This window comes from Metopolophium dirhodum, chromosome 1 (genome assembly GCF_019925205.1).
Source record: "Metopolophium dirhodum isolate CAU chromosome 1, ASM1992520v1, whole genome shotgun sequence".
Taxonomy (NCBI): Eukaryota; Metazoa; Arthropoda; class Insecta; order Hemiptera; family Aphididae; genus Metopolophium; species Metopolophium dirhodum.
In genome coordinates this window covers 78,418,534-78,433,444 of record NC_083560.1, presented here as the reverse complement: position 1 = coordinate 78,433,444, position 14,911 = coordinate 78,418,534, and the positions used below count along the sequence as shown (strand labels likewise).

Below are 14,911 nucleotides of genomic sequence, written 5' to 3'. Positions count from 1 at the left end.
TTAGATTGTCAGGACTTGCTTTGATGACTTGTTAAATTCATAGTAAGATAACATTAAAATATATATAATATAATATATATATATGAAACTGTCAATATTTTTTTAAAAAAATTAAAAATTAATTTTACATAATAATCATAAAATCGCTCAATTGCTCAAAACCACTCAGCTCCCTAATAAATGTATAGTTATGGCTATATTAGTCGTGCTATGCTTGACTAGTGATAAATTGGCACATAGTGAAAATAATTCGTATATACGCCACTGCCAGGTTTCCCTATACAGTTTTATTGATAGAATGATACATTGGTATGAATCACAAATATGTAATAATTATATAAACACAAATAAAATATTATATTATTTGATACTGTTTAATGTGTATTGTGAGAATCTAGGACAAAATATCCAAGGACAAAATATCCAAACCAAAATATCCAAATTTATCCGTTTTTACGTAAATTAGTATATTATACTTTACTTTGTAATACAATTAGCTAATTACTAATAGTAAAACAAATTACATTAATAGTAGTAATATCACAAATTATACTGCACACACATTAGTCAAACCCCTGCTTTGAGTCATCTGGGTACTATTGGACCACCATTGAAAAATAAAAGAAAACATATATTAAAACATCTTTGCGAAGAGTACAATGATGGAAGTAGACATTCCAATTTTTTTAAATAATATTGCTAATTTTATTAGAAAATAAAATAAAATTTTCTATTTTTAAAAACGTTTTTCTAAATTTTTAGAAAATAGTGTAGGTAGTCATTTTTTTAACAAATTATTTTATTTTATTGTGTGTTCATAAAAAAAAATTATTTTACATTTTATTTTATATTATTAATGTGCGTGCAAAATTTATTTTACTATTAGTAATGCAGTGTATATAGGTTTAAATAATTTTGAGCTAATTTTAAAATTTAATATTTAGAAAATTTTAGATTCTGAGCGGAGCAATGAATGTATTGATTTTACAATGATGTATATGTATGATGTATATTGTGTATATTTATTTTTCTAAAACGTTTTTCTAAATTTTTAGAAAATAGTGTCGGTAGTTAGGTTTTTAGCAAATTATTTAATATTTTATTTTATTTCACTGTGTGTATAGTACAGTATTCATAAAAACAAATTGTTTTACATTTTATTTTATATTATTTAACTATTTGACTAATATGTGTGCAGTATATTTTGTGATTTATTAAATAATATATTTATATTATTATTATATATTAGGTATATTTTTATAATTAAATAGTTTGATATTTGAGCTAATTTTATTACAAAGTAAAGTGTAATCTACTAATTTACGTAAAAACGGATAAATTTGGATATTTTGTCCGTGGATATTTTGTCCTTGGATATGACCGATTACCGTATTGTGAGTATATGGCATTAGGTATTGGTCAGTAATCGTGGTATGTTATCTTAAAAAAATGAATATCACATAGTTTACACATATTATACGATATACCTACTTATTCAAAAAAAAAGGTATAATAAAAAAATTATCCTTACACAATTTCCTATGTAATCTATACTAAAGTACAATATCGCTTATTTTACTATTTTTTAGGGGGGCTTTAATTTCAAACAAATTATTTTTTTTTTGGGGGGGGGGGGGGGGAGGGCTAAGCCATACATGGCGCTTACATGTAACGACTAAAAAGTAGCGTAATTTAATTATTTTTAAATAAGTACTAAGTAGCAGCTTATCCAACACAGTTAATAAGAATTAAGATTCACCGACCAAAATATACAAATTGATAGGTGACATTGTGACAAAACAATAAATACAATATCATCTACATATTCCCTACCTACCTATTTACTATTTTTACACAATATTATAATATCTCAGTATATCACTTTGCAATGCAGTTATAATATAGTTAATTTTAAATTATGTCGCGTGACTGCGTGAGTAGCATATAGTATAATGTACACACAATAAAAATGTTCATTGACCCACAATAGTTTAATAAAGGTACGTCAGCAAAATATGTGAAATGACTCACGATGAGCCACAAAATTCGTTAGTGACACACAGTCATCACAATAATTATTATTATTGTTGCACGATGTTAGAAATAAATAACTTTTTTCCCGACAAACCAGTTTGAAATAATATAACAATAGTGTAGTAATAATAATACGACGAACGTGGTCGGAGCAGTTGCGATTCACGAGTGTCAGTCGTCAGACAATGTCTGTGGGACATTCGCACAATAAGTCTGACTCAGTGCCCCCGCGGTTCGGAATAGTTGTTTTTTTTCGCGGTCAACCTTCACGCGTCCCATGCCCATCTGCTTAATTTCCAACCGGCGCATTGAGACGACAAAGTCGCTAATGGCCACTACTGCCACTCGGCACCCGCGCGGATCGCTGCAGCCCCAGGCAACCGCGCTTGCAGGCTGCCCCTCGCCATAGATCAAGCTCTAAGCTGTAGTTGCCACTGTATATCAGCTATGCCACAACTACTGCCTGGGGCCCAATTTCAAGAATTGGCGCCCTGGTTACTGCATCAGTCGATGTGCAACATAGAGTATTACTCTATGATGTGCAACGACGACAATGACGTAATGACGTGATAACAGAACAACAATGCGGTTGCGTGCGCGTGCGCGTGTACTCCTTTCGTTGGCACAGCCACAACAACAATTATATTATATATTTCGGTCGTTCAGCCAACGGCGGGGTGGGGTGGGAAGAAAAAACCTACCGCCGACGAGATCGTTTGCCACAGTCAGCGAGAGACGTATCGCGTTCCGTAAGTCTAAAGTACGATCGTCCCGTACGTTATCGCTTCGCGTACGGACACCGTGGTGTAATAATAATAATAATAATAATAATAAATCCGAATTCGTCGTTAGACTCCTTACCCCCATCCCCCCCTCCCACACATTCCACCAACGACGCCGGGTGATCAATCGCACCGCTATTCAGGCATTCGCTATCGTTCGCACCGACCGACGACGACTGCTCACGCTATCAGTGGCGAGTGATAGAGGACCGTTTTTGTTCATGTAATACTACGACTACTTACCAGTTGTCGTGCCCCGAGTTATACGTTAATTTATTATTGCTAACGTAATATTATCACGCACACGCACACGTTTATCGCGCTCGTACGTGTAACGTCGCATTATCATCTTTATATTATTATTATTATTATTATTTATATCGTTTCCGCCGGAGTGGTGATAACCGATAATTGATCAACAAACTCGGTGTCCGGTGACCGTAGCGTAGTAACCGTGTGAAATTAGGTTATTTCGCGTAGTTGTTTCGCGTCCGCCTCTGTGCAATTATACAACTCACCGTCGCGGTTCCTGTCCGTTTTCGTTTTTCCATCATCAGTTGGAGGTGTCCAGCGTTATTTTTTACGACAGTGTGTCGCCCGTCGCCCTATTTTAAGATGACTGATTGCCATGGCCATGGAAGGAGAGGAACTCATCTCGGACCAGGAAAAGGTAACGTTTTGCCCTCAGCTACTAGGTACACTGTGGTCTGTGATGAGTGATGAAACACCGGAAGACGTTAACGAGACCATAGAGTTTCTTGTACGTTCTGTGTAGCACAGTTTGTCCCTGAAAACCGTGGTGTCTACAGTGAATGACCTGTGTGCAGAGATTGCTCTATTCATAGCATGATGCAGGTACCAGGTATATAAATTAGGGAAACAATTAGAGGGGAATGCAAAATTGTAACAACAAAATGTGTAACCTGAGTATTTTAATGTCTCATTACCTAATTAGGATATAATTAAAAAGAGTAAATATATAATTATAAATATATTTTAAATAGAAGGACTGTCCTCCTGCGAACCTGCTTAGATATGCCTGTAATAGATATGCTGCATGCACCTATCACACATTTTTATAGCTGGTTACGAACAGAGTCCTAGTAAAACCTATTCGAACAAATTGAGTCCCTTGGTAGTTTTTAAGGTACATAGCTATACTGTTGTATAGCTATGTTTCTTTTGAACAATACATTTGATTAATGTGTGTGTAATATGTAAAAATATACACTATATGCATATGTGTATTATGTATAATTCAGTCACTTAAAATATAAGATAATAATTCAAATTAAATCCAAAATTCCTGGCCTACTCCTATAGTATGTTATTATATTATTATTATTTTTGTCTGACAAAAGTCGTAAAAATTATATGAACATGTCACATAGTCACTTTCGTACACGTAGACGGCTGATTTTTTTATTTTATTTGAAATAATCCAAGGAATCAATTAGTATGGGTTTTTTCCAATCGCGGACCTCAACTGGTATATTTTTTGATTGTACCCGGTACTCAATTAGCTTGTACTATTTTCTGTATTTCCTATATTGAAATAATGCATTAGGAACTCAGAATAAAACGCACACAAAATAATTGGAACTATTCGCCATGTTTTGGATTAAAAAAGTGTCCATGTGTATATTTAATTGTAAACTATTTGAGTAGGTAACAAACCTAAATGTCGATGGTATTACACATAATATTATTTACATATCTGTGTCAATTTTCCAACCAAGAAAATGTCGAACAGATATTCATTTAATGACACGAGTTCCTTATCTAGTATAGTATAGAATATCTGTGACTTATATATTTGCAAATTAAATGATTATCAGGAAAAAACTAAAATTACCTACCTATCTATATTCTATATAACAACTATACAGAGTGTAACAGGAACACTTGACAAATAAATTAACTCTTGTTCTTTTCAATCTTTTAATTATTTTTTTTCATATAATTTACAGATGCTTGCGTTACACATATAAGATAACATTTTTCATTTTAATTTTTTAATACTGATCTTAAATTATTTAAATGTGATAGCTACATTTTTTTTGAAAATTTAAAATGGCCAATTTGTAAATCTGGTTTTTAGAAAAAATTTTATTTGTAAAAACATTTATTTAATTATTGTAATTCATTTTTTTTTCAATTTTTTAGAATCTCATTATTTTTGTTAAGTAAAATTGATCCAGTCGTAAAAAAACATTTTTAATTCAAAAAGTATCAACTTTTGAAAAATGTTTCATGATAATTTTTAAGTAGGTACTTGGTGAAATCTAAATATTTTTTTACAAAGTTATTACTTTTCAAATTAATGAGTCTTACTTCAAAATTTTTTATTTTCAGTATTAAAAAAATAAAAATGTTATAGGTATTATACACAATACAATCAATATGCATACATTTTTTTCTTTTTCATTTATTTCTCAAGATAATATTACTGGGCCTAACTGATTATTCTCATGTAATATTGATTTAAAGTTTAATGTAAAAGTAATTTAATTTGTCAGGTCTTCCTGTTACACTGTATAGGTAGTTATAAGTACCTACCTAATAAAAATTAATACTTTAATTCAAAATAAATATTATTCTCATTTATTTATTAAGGTAAAGGTAATGTTGTAAATAATATTTTAAATGTTTAACATTATTTTACATTTTCCCTGAGATTTTAAAAATGTGTATAAGAGTTACACATTGTAAATAGGCAGGTACCATTTAATAGTAATTATCAGAGGAAATACCCATGTATGTATGTTTGTGTATTATGATTATTCAGTCTATTATTTAAATTTTAAAATTAAAAGTTATAGCTGTATTGTTAATAATGTAATAGTTGTAGGTAGGTATTGTTTACTCATTAGTCATTAATCATTAATAAAAAATAATAGTAATAATAATTACATACCTACTTACTAATAATTAACTGAAGATAAATATTTACATTTTTTTTCATTACCTATGTTTTTAGTCATATTTTTTGTTTTGTTTTAGACTAAACAATTAGATGCTCAATTATAATTATAATACAATAAAACTTTAAATTGTAATATAAAATAATATAAGGTTTTTTTAAAATGTAAAACTAATTTAACATATATTATGTTATAAACTTACTGATAAAATAAAATATTATATTATGATAAATAAATGAATATAATAGATAATAATATAAGGTATACCTATTTTAACTTTAAATGAGTTAGGTAACCCATAGTTTTTAAGATACCATAATGTTAGGTTGGGTTAATAAAAGATTTTATGACTTGTTCTTCGCTTTAGAACTCAGAAATTAGGCACTAATTTTTTTTAATCAACTAATATGTATATACTGTGTCTATTGAGAGAACACAACTCGTTCGCGCATGTCTTTAGGGGAATATCTCCCATAATGCGGCAGTCGCTGGCAAGCACCTCCATGTAGAAATGCGCAGGAATTGACGAGTTTTAGTTGCCGCCCAGTTGCATTCTCTCACTGGACGCACTGTAGCTACTATAGTCATGCGCAGGTTTATCATGAAACTGAGGACTGTAGTGGAATTCGTTTAAGGGTTTGGATGGGATTAAACCCTCATAATCCTCTAAAGTACCTTAAATTCAATATAATTAATACAAGGTCAAAATAATTATATAATTACAAAATAGGTAGTATAGATATAATTTCCTAAAAAAATTTCCTAACTTATCCTCAAATATAGTAGGTATCTATAATTTAATATTTTTCCTTATCTATCAGAATTCTGACCTTATTAATATTAATTTATATTAAACCATTCATATAATAAACAACTATAATATATAAAAGGGTTATTTCTTGCAGGAATAAAATTTGTACACAAACTAATAACAAGATGTATTTCATCAAGTAGAGGGGGGTTTGATAACAATTCTATAAATAGGTAGTTGTTAAGATATTGACAGTTTAATCCGTCCAGCCAACACCTACCATTCTCACTTCTACTGCAGAAATGTCTACTATGCCTACTATTGATACCTTTAAGTTTGATACTCTACCTATACTAGGTCAATTCACTCAAATATTTAAGCTAATAACACAAAATTGGAACGTTAGAACACAATTTTGGTATGTTATACAATATTGTAAGTTTGATATCCTCTTAATGCTATTATTAGTTTATTCACACCAAAAAGCAGTTTAACATGGATACAAAAATGTACAAACTAATTAATGGTATGATTAGAAATAACATATTTAAAGAAATTAGTTTATAATTATTATATAATACATACAATAGTTAACTATTGGTAAAAAAAAAAATAATATACTATCGATATGATAGAAGACAATTTAAATATGAGGGACGTAGCCTAAGTAATTAAACTAAAATTAGCAGCTCTATGCATTGAATGTAGTATGTGGTTATGTCCGTAGGATGTTTTATATGTTGGAATATAGAATTGAGACTGGGTTCTAGATGAATGGCTAGAGATTCTGAATGGTATGGCTGAAAGGAGATCAGACACGTCAATAAAGCCATTTGATAGGGCAGATAAAAACTCTAAGTCTGCATTATCACAGCGAGAGGATAAAGTTTGAATATTTAAAACCGGTCTTATATTGGTATAGTTGTAAGGTATATGATGAATACCAAATTTAAACGCCGCGTAATTTAAAAATTTGTTTTGTACATGCTCAAGACGAATCTGTTTTCTAGGTTTTCGAGCGCAGAAAGCACATCATTGGGAGTGAAAGTAGAGGAAGAAGGCAGGCCATATGGTAAATTAGGTTGTAAAGTCTAAAGATTAGGAGTTAATGTTTGACTAAAGACAGATGAGAAGTGTTTAGTGAATAAGTTGGCCGATTCAATTGGGTGAGAAGACATTTCATGTTCAAGTTTTACTGACAAGGGAATGACTGGTTTTTGATTTAAGTCTTTAATATATTTCCAAAAGGATCTAGAAGATTCCTGCTATTAAGACATTAGAAAATATAGTGCTAATCAAAAAAAAAAAGACAAAATTTGTCTTAATTTAAAAAAAAAAACAATGTAATGTTAAAAATTAAATACGGTAAAAAATTTGCTGCAGCAGAAGTTCTTAGCTGCCTTCCCTGGGCCTATGCTACCCAAGCCCGGATTAAGGGGGAGCACGGTCCCAGGGCACATTGATTTTGGGGGCTCATCTTTATCCCCAAAATAAATTATTTTACGCGTCCAATACAGTTTTCAAAAAAAAAAATTATTTAACTAGGTAGGTATAATAGGTTAATTATTATTAATAATTATAAAATAAAATTGTTATTACGAAAAATTACTATAAATAATCAACTATGTTTGTCAACAATTTTGTTTGTTTGTTTGTTTGTATTTTTTTTTTTTTTTTGAGCATTTTAGATTACCGATTTAACTATTTAAATATATAAAAAGGTAGTCATAAGAAAAAATTATTTAGCTCTTGTAAATTAGGTATTTCAGTTAAAAGTATTAATGCATAATATACTAAACCATAGTTAATAACCTAGTGAACCAAAATTGATCAATTGACTGTCAAAAAAATGTTCAGAAAATAAGCTTAACCAGAATCCATCAAAAAATATAGTGGTTACCAATTGAAAAAATAAACAGTAAACAGTGTGTCTGGTTACAGCCGCAAAGGCAATAAACCAACGTGCTGCGGTTTTATACGGCCGCAGTGGTTTTATTAGGACAGTGTGGTCTATCTAATTTAAAACCTTGTATTTTGATCGAACCGGACAACTGGATGATTTCTATCGCTGCGGTTATAATTCTGTGAGAAACCACATAGTAATAGGACAGTGTGTTCTCAGCCTAAAGTGCAGATATTATTTTTCTTTATCAATAGAAGTTGTAAAGTTGAATAGAAATTTATTTTGTAAACTTTAGAATACATAGGTAAATTTTTTATGTTGCATATTATATTTTTATATTTTGAACTACTTTTTCCTTTCAAAGCACATTTTTGTTATTTTAGTTCATGTTTTGGAATTTTGTTGCATATTTAGGGTTGTTAGCACTTTAGAGGCATATAAATATGACCTTAACAATCAATAATAAAATAAGAGAATATTTTGGGATTATTTAAATTTTAATACAAAAATCCAAAGTCCAATGAAGATACCTACATGAAATATTTAAAAATGTTAATATATTTAGGGTGGGATGCAAAAAAGTCCTGTAGCGACTTACCGAAATGTTATTGGACCGTTAACGATTCTGTAAATAAAGCTGGGTGTTGCTTGAACGCCCGATAGTGTTAATGGTTCTATAAATTATCGAATACCAGACCTTACCCGGATTTTGGTTCAGTAACTTACAGATCGATGAAATATCATTGATATTATTAATGTTAATGGCGGTTTAATTTATTTGGTAATCACGGTTATCAATAATTCAATATTTCTTTGTGCAACACTAGCATAGTCTAACACAATCATTAACTTTATCGAATGAATAAATGTCAGGGCCGGTAACAAATTTACAGACTAATGCAACCTGCTCTTAATATTTATGTTTTTGGGTAACTTAAAATTGTATATAAATTCCATTAGATACTAAGCACTTTTGGTGTACCTATTTTTTATTTAAATCATTTATACCTGGTTAAATTTATATTTGAGTGCAGAAATATTTATTTAATTTAATATTTTAGTGTTTATTTTGGTACTTTGTTAATTGTTGCATATTTTAATGTTTTAGCACATCATATTATGTTAATATTTTTTAATCATATTATTACTTTTTATTAGGCATATTCTAGAACATAATATATTACATTTTATAGAGCATGTAACTATTTTAGTGTATTGAAGTCTGCCTTTTAGAAGAAAATAGTTTAAAGGTATAAAATACAAAAATATGACAACGGAAAAACTGTAAAACTCAATTGATAAAATTTAAAATTTAAAAAAAGAATTTACTATTCATAATAAACCTTATCAATGCCATCGTCTCGTAAACCACACCCTATTTTGTAGATTTCATCATGGATGAATATGATTTTTTAAATTGATAAAAGAACATTGAAAAACATCAGATTTCTAATCTGATAGATCATCAAGTTTATTGAGAAATACACGTACCTATTATAATTTGTGATAAATTTTAAATTATGTATAATTATGTGTATATAACCCTTATTTTGTGTATATTTGTATTAACAAAATATTGTTATTTATAGGTCAGGATTGTTTCGGATTTCATACTGCATTCACCTCCTGGCGAATTTAATGAAGTATTCAATGGTAAAATATTTAAGTTAATATTTTATTTTTGCTCATCATTTATTTTGATGTTTTTTTTTAAATTTTAGATGTTCGAGGCTTAGTTAACAATGATGCACTTCTTAAAGAAGGAACGTGTTGGTAAGTACTCAAATAATTATTTTTATGATAAAATGATTCTATGAATGATATTTTATTATGAATATATTTTGATGTTATTTTGATTTCAGGGCATTTGCTTTATACAATAAAGAACAAACATTACCTGTTAAGCTAGAAAACAGTGAATATCCGGTGCTTATTACTCAATTTAATGATCTAGGATCTAGTAGATTTTATGATCCTAGATCTAAACAATCATTTAAGTTTGATCATTTAAGAAAAGAACCATCAAACTATGAGGTAAGTGTATTGAGCTGTATATTTTAAACTTGGGTAGCTAGTTATTAAAATTAAGTATCAAAAGTGGTTTTAAAATTGTGATCTTATAAATATTGTATTGTTAATTAAATTTGTTTATGTTTTTTTCTTGTCTATAGAATTGGGCAACTATTATTTACTTTTTAAAAGAATCTTTTAAAAAAAACAACTGTAATCTAACAATAAAAGTGATGTTTTTCTAATTCAATATTTAAAAATATAAGATCGTACATAAAATTTCAATAAGTGCAGTATTCTTAAGATATAAATAAATATATAAATATTAGAAACAACTTAAATGTTGATTAGTCAGTGTCATAGGCGCTTTTGTTTTAAGCTTATTCAATATTATCATAGTAAAGCTTTAGCCCCCCAAATCCCAAACGCTATTTGCGCCTATGGTCAGTGTTATATAGTATTGTTATAAAATTAAATATATATTTCCATTTGCTTGATTCAGTGTTGATATTTAACAACATGTTAAACAACTTTAAAGAAAAGATTTAAATTAAATTAAATTACAGAATTGGGAGCCAGATTCAGAGACAGAAGCTTGGCGTTCAGTATTTGAAACAGAATTTACTTCATATACGTCATTACATTATAAGCATGGTACATGCAGTGTATTTGCAAAACAAGAAGGTTCTTCCACTGTTATAACAGCTTGCATTGAGGATCATGAATTCCAAGCAAAAAATTTTTGGTTTGTTAATTTAATATGATTAAAGCAATAAATTATTTATATATATTTTTTTATCGGGTTAAAAGGAATGGTCGTTGGAGGTCTCAGTGGACTCTCACTGTTGGACCAACTAATATAGATGTTTTTGGATTCTTACGAATTCATGTTCATTATTATGAAAATGGTAATGTTCAACTTGTAGCATCTAAAGAAATAAAGGAATCAATTGCATTAACAGTAAGATTTAATTATTTATACCCATAATATTTAATATATCGTTTTAACATTATATTATTTAATTAAGACTGAAGAGTTAGCTGTTAAAGAAGTTTTGAAAATAGCAGAAGATGCTGAAAATGAGTACCAGATAGCTATTACAGAAAATTATCAAACTATGTCAGAAACAACTTTTAAGGCACTCCGTCGCCAGTTGCCAGTCACTAGAACAAAAATTGATTGGAATAAAATTGTTTCTTATAGCATTGCTAAAGAGTTTAAAACTCAATGACCAATCAAACAATTAATAGTCATTGTTTTATTTTCATGATGCAAAAGACTTAATTGGTAAGTCCTTACGCTTGCTGAAATATTTAAATATTATGAGAAAAGAATCATAATTTGTTTTATTAATTATATCTTTCCACCAATGAGTTAGAAAAAAATTGAACCTTTAAACCAAGGTGTTAGGAAAAAATTGTACAAAACAAAGTGTGAAATTGCTCGCTTAGTATTCAATATAGTTTTCCTTTTATTTGTAAATTTATTGAGGTATAATTTTTATTTTTGTATTTTTAATTTTTATTTATTAATAATTTTGTTGAGTGTAAACAAAACTTTATTATGAAATTAAGCTTAGATTTGGAAAGTAAACAAATATATTCATTTTTAGATTAATACATTTTCTGCTAAAGTTAAAAGTTCCAAGCGTATTTTATTACTTTTTGGATTTTAAAACATAAAATAAAGTATATACCTTCAGTTTTTAAACTTAAAAAATAAAAATCCATATTTTATAATATTGCAAATGTTAATGAATGTAAAATTAGGTCAATTTCATTAACTATATGTTTTATAACTATTTGTTATGTAATAATTTATCAATTTTAATCAAAATGTATCATTATTTTTTTTATTTACAATTAATATTTTATTCAGTAAGAAATAATAACCGAAAGCCAATAATGTATCTAATAGATTCGAAGCACAAATTATAGTGTAAAAACTTAAACTATAAAATATAGTCAAAAGTAATTATCTGTTATGAAAATTTTAATTATGATCTATTATATTTTTTTTCTTGATACCTATGAATGCATATTTTGAGTTCAATATTTTAAGTATTGATTCTAAATTTTACCTTATAAAGTTATTAAAGTTATTTTAGTATAAGTTTAAATGTAATTACTTACATAATTTAAAATCTGTACCATTATTGGATTTATAATTTTGTTTCAAAAGTTATGTATTCATATCCTTAAAGTTCTTATTCCTGAATTATCTTCAATTACTGTTCTGCTTATAAAGAAATATATATATATTGCTGCATTTGTTAATGTTACCCTTTAAGTATTACAGTTTTCTTTCATACATTTAGTATGTTATTAATTATTATTTTTCGAAAAAAAACCTAAATTAAACTTGTTAACATTATTATGATATTGTAAATTTATTATCAAAAATTTATGTTTTTACATAAATTTCAAACGTTGTTGACTGTTTTCTAGAAAAACAATATTGATGTTATGGATATTAATGAAATGAAAAACTAGATAATTCTTACCACTATTATACTTTTTTTGTATGTACAGATATGTATTTGTAAAGTCAAATATTTTAAGTACACAAAAGCATTTTCTGTTAACTAATTACATAATACTATATATTAACATATTTACAAACACACATATATATATATACATATATACATACATAATACATATTTAAATATATGTGTATAATATGCTTGTCTAAACTTGAGTAAAACTGTACAATATATTGCTATATTAATTAGGAAAAACAATTTTGGTGAAGGTTATGTGATTTAAATGTTGTATAATTGTAATGAATGCCGTTAACAAAACTTTGTTTTTGGTTCATGGTAGATTTTTTTCTAATAAATTTGTTTTTGTAATTAAGAAAAATGCATAGAAACGTGCAATATTTAGTTAAAAATATAAAATATAATGTATATTATGTATTTCAATAAAATAAAATATCTATCGCGGCTTGTATTAAAATCTAGTGAATTATCATAGGTCATTATAATTGTATACCAATATATTTAAATTTATTTTGGTTTTATATATTTCATGCTCACAAAAACAAATTTTTCGTCATTATCCGTTATGTCAATTATTAACTATTATTAAATGATTATATTATTATTACTTTTATCATTAATATTTTATTATTTATTTATTATTATTATTATTATTATTATTATTATTATTTTTATTTAATTATTATTATTTTAATTTAATTTAATTACTAAACAGGAATGTTCTTATAATATGACTTTCTTGTTTAATTTTTAAAATAATGTTATTCAAAGAGGAAAATTATATATTATATTCAAAGCTACGACAATTTATGTTTGCTAAATTTTTCCGTCCTGATGTTTGATATTCATACAGCTTCAACTTTTAACTTCTGGTGTTTAAAAGTTGTACAGATCATTTGGAATTTATAGTTAGCTAAATTCAATATATTATTATATTGAATAATATTTATCATAGTTTCTACCCTTTTGTATTGAAGCTTATCAATTGTTCAAAATATGGGTGGCTGGGAGGTTGTTATATATATTTAATGCAATGGTCTTACAAACCAAGAGATATAACATTATACAAATTTAAAGTTAATCTATACCCATGACTCCATATAATAATATAAACATAGGTATTTGTTTATTGAAATAATTTATAGACAAACACACATTAATTTATACAAAAATAATTAATTATAGCTGTGTAAACTTAATACCAACATTTATCATCTTCTTTTACATTTTATTACATTACTCTATTATAATTCTGACTATTGGTTATTCCAAAAATATGTCAACATGGATCATTTATGGATTGTCAAGAAATAATTTGTATTCTTTGTAGCAATCTAACTAAAAGGCACAAACTATCAAAATATCTATTGTTAATAGTTTTTATTGTAAATATATTAACATTTTGCATATTATTTTATGGACAAAACTGTACAAATGACTAAGTATCACTTTGTTCACCATAGCTGATAATATCTCAGTGGAATGTAGAGGTATGAGGTTTTATTGTTATAAATGTAACGCAATGACAACTCACTGAATTTGAAAAACCATTTTGAGAGAATATAATAGTATAAAAAATATCGGAGAACAAGGTGGCGACATCTTGGTTTGTCTAGCTGCCTGTACATATGTATCGATGCTTGAGCTGGGCCTGCTAATACTGATTTACCTATGAAAAAATAAATAGGTATGTCAGTTACTTTTTGATACGCATTGTGTTTGCCGACCACTCCACACCCCGTCTATTAGCTGCTTCGCCGCTGTATGTTGGTCGGGTAATTTAACGGCCAATGGAATGAGGCGAACTACGACTATGGTTGGGAAGGGTGGGATGCGCTAACCGGATTACCTCTCGTATTGTTGCTGACATACCTATCTATTTTGTCATGGATTTACCCATGTACCTATCATTGTTTACCGTGTATTGTGTTTATATAATACTATACCAAATAATATTAAATTAATATACAATATAAAGTACAGAACCCCGCTTACTATTTATA

General features: G+C 28.0%; 1 protein-coding gene across 1 annotated transcript; it reads left to right on the top strand.

The window, feature by feature from the left end:
- Positions 1 to 2,640: 2,640 nt before the first annotated feature.
- LOC132934673 (F-actin-capping protein subunit alpha) lies at positions 2,641 to 14,897 on the top strand. Its single transcript, XM_061001000.1, has 7 exons — positions 2,641 to 3,486; positions 9,984 to 10,047; positions 10,116 to 10,167; positions 10,257 to 10,428; positions 10,971 to 11,149; positions 11,215 to 11,365; positions 11,433 to 14,897. The coding sequence occupies exons 1-7, from the start codon at positions 3,445 to 3,447 to the stop codon at positions 11,634 to 11,636; spliced, it is 864 nt and encodes a 287-aa protein (XP_060856983.1). The 5' UTR covers positions 2,641 to 3,444; the 3' UTR covers positions 11,637 to 14,897.
- Positions 14,898 to 14,911: the final 14 nt, after the last annotated feature.

Bases quoted from the DNA above. Each gene is read 5' to 3' on its own strand.
- LOC132934673 (XM_061001000.1), top strand. From the start codon at position 3,445: ATGGCCATGGAAGGAGAGGAACTCATCTCGGACCAGGAAAAG. The intron at 10,429-10,970 runs GTAAGTGTATTG...ATTAAATTACAG, and splicing joins AAGAACCATCAAACTATGAG to AATTGGGAGCCAGATTCAGA. The intron at 11,150-11,214 runs GTTTGTTAATTT...TCGGGTTAAAAG, and splicing joins TTCCAAGCAAAAAATTTTTG to GAATGGTCGTTGGAGGTCTC.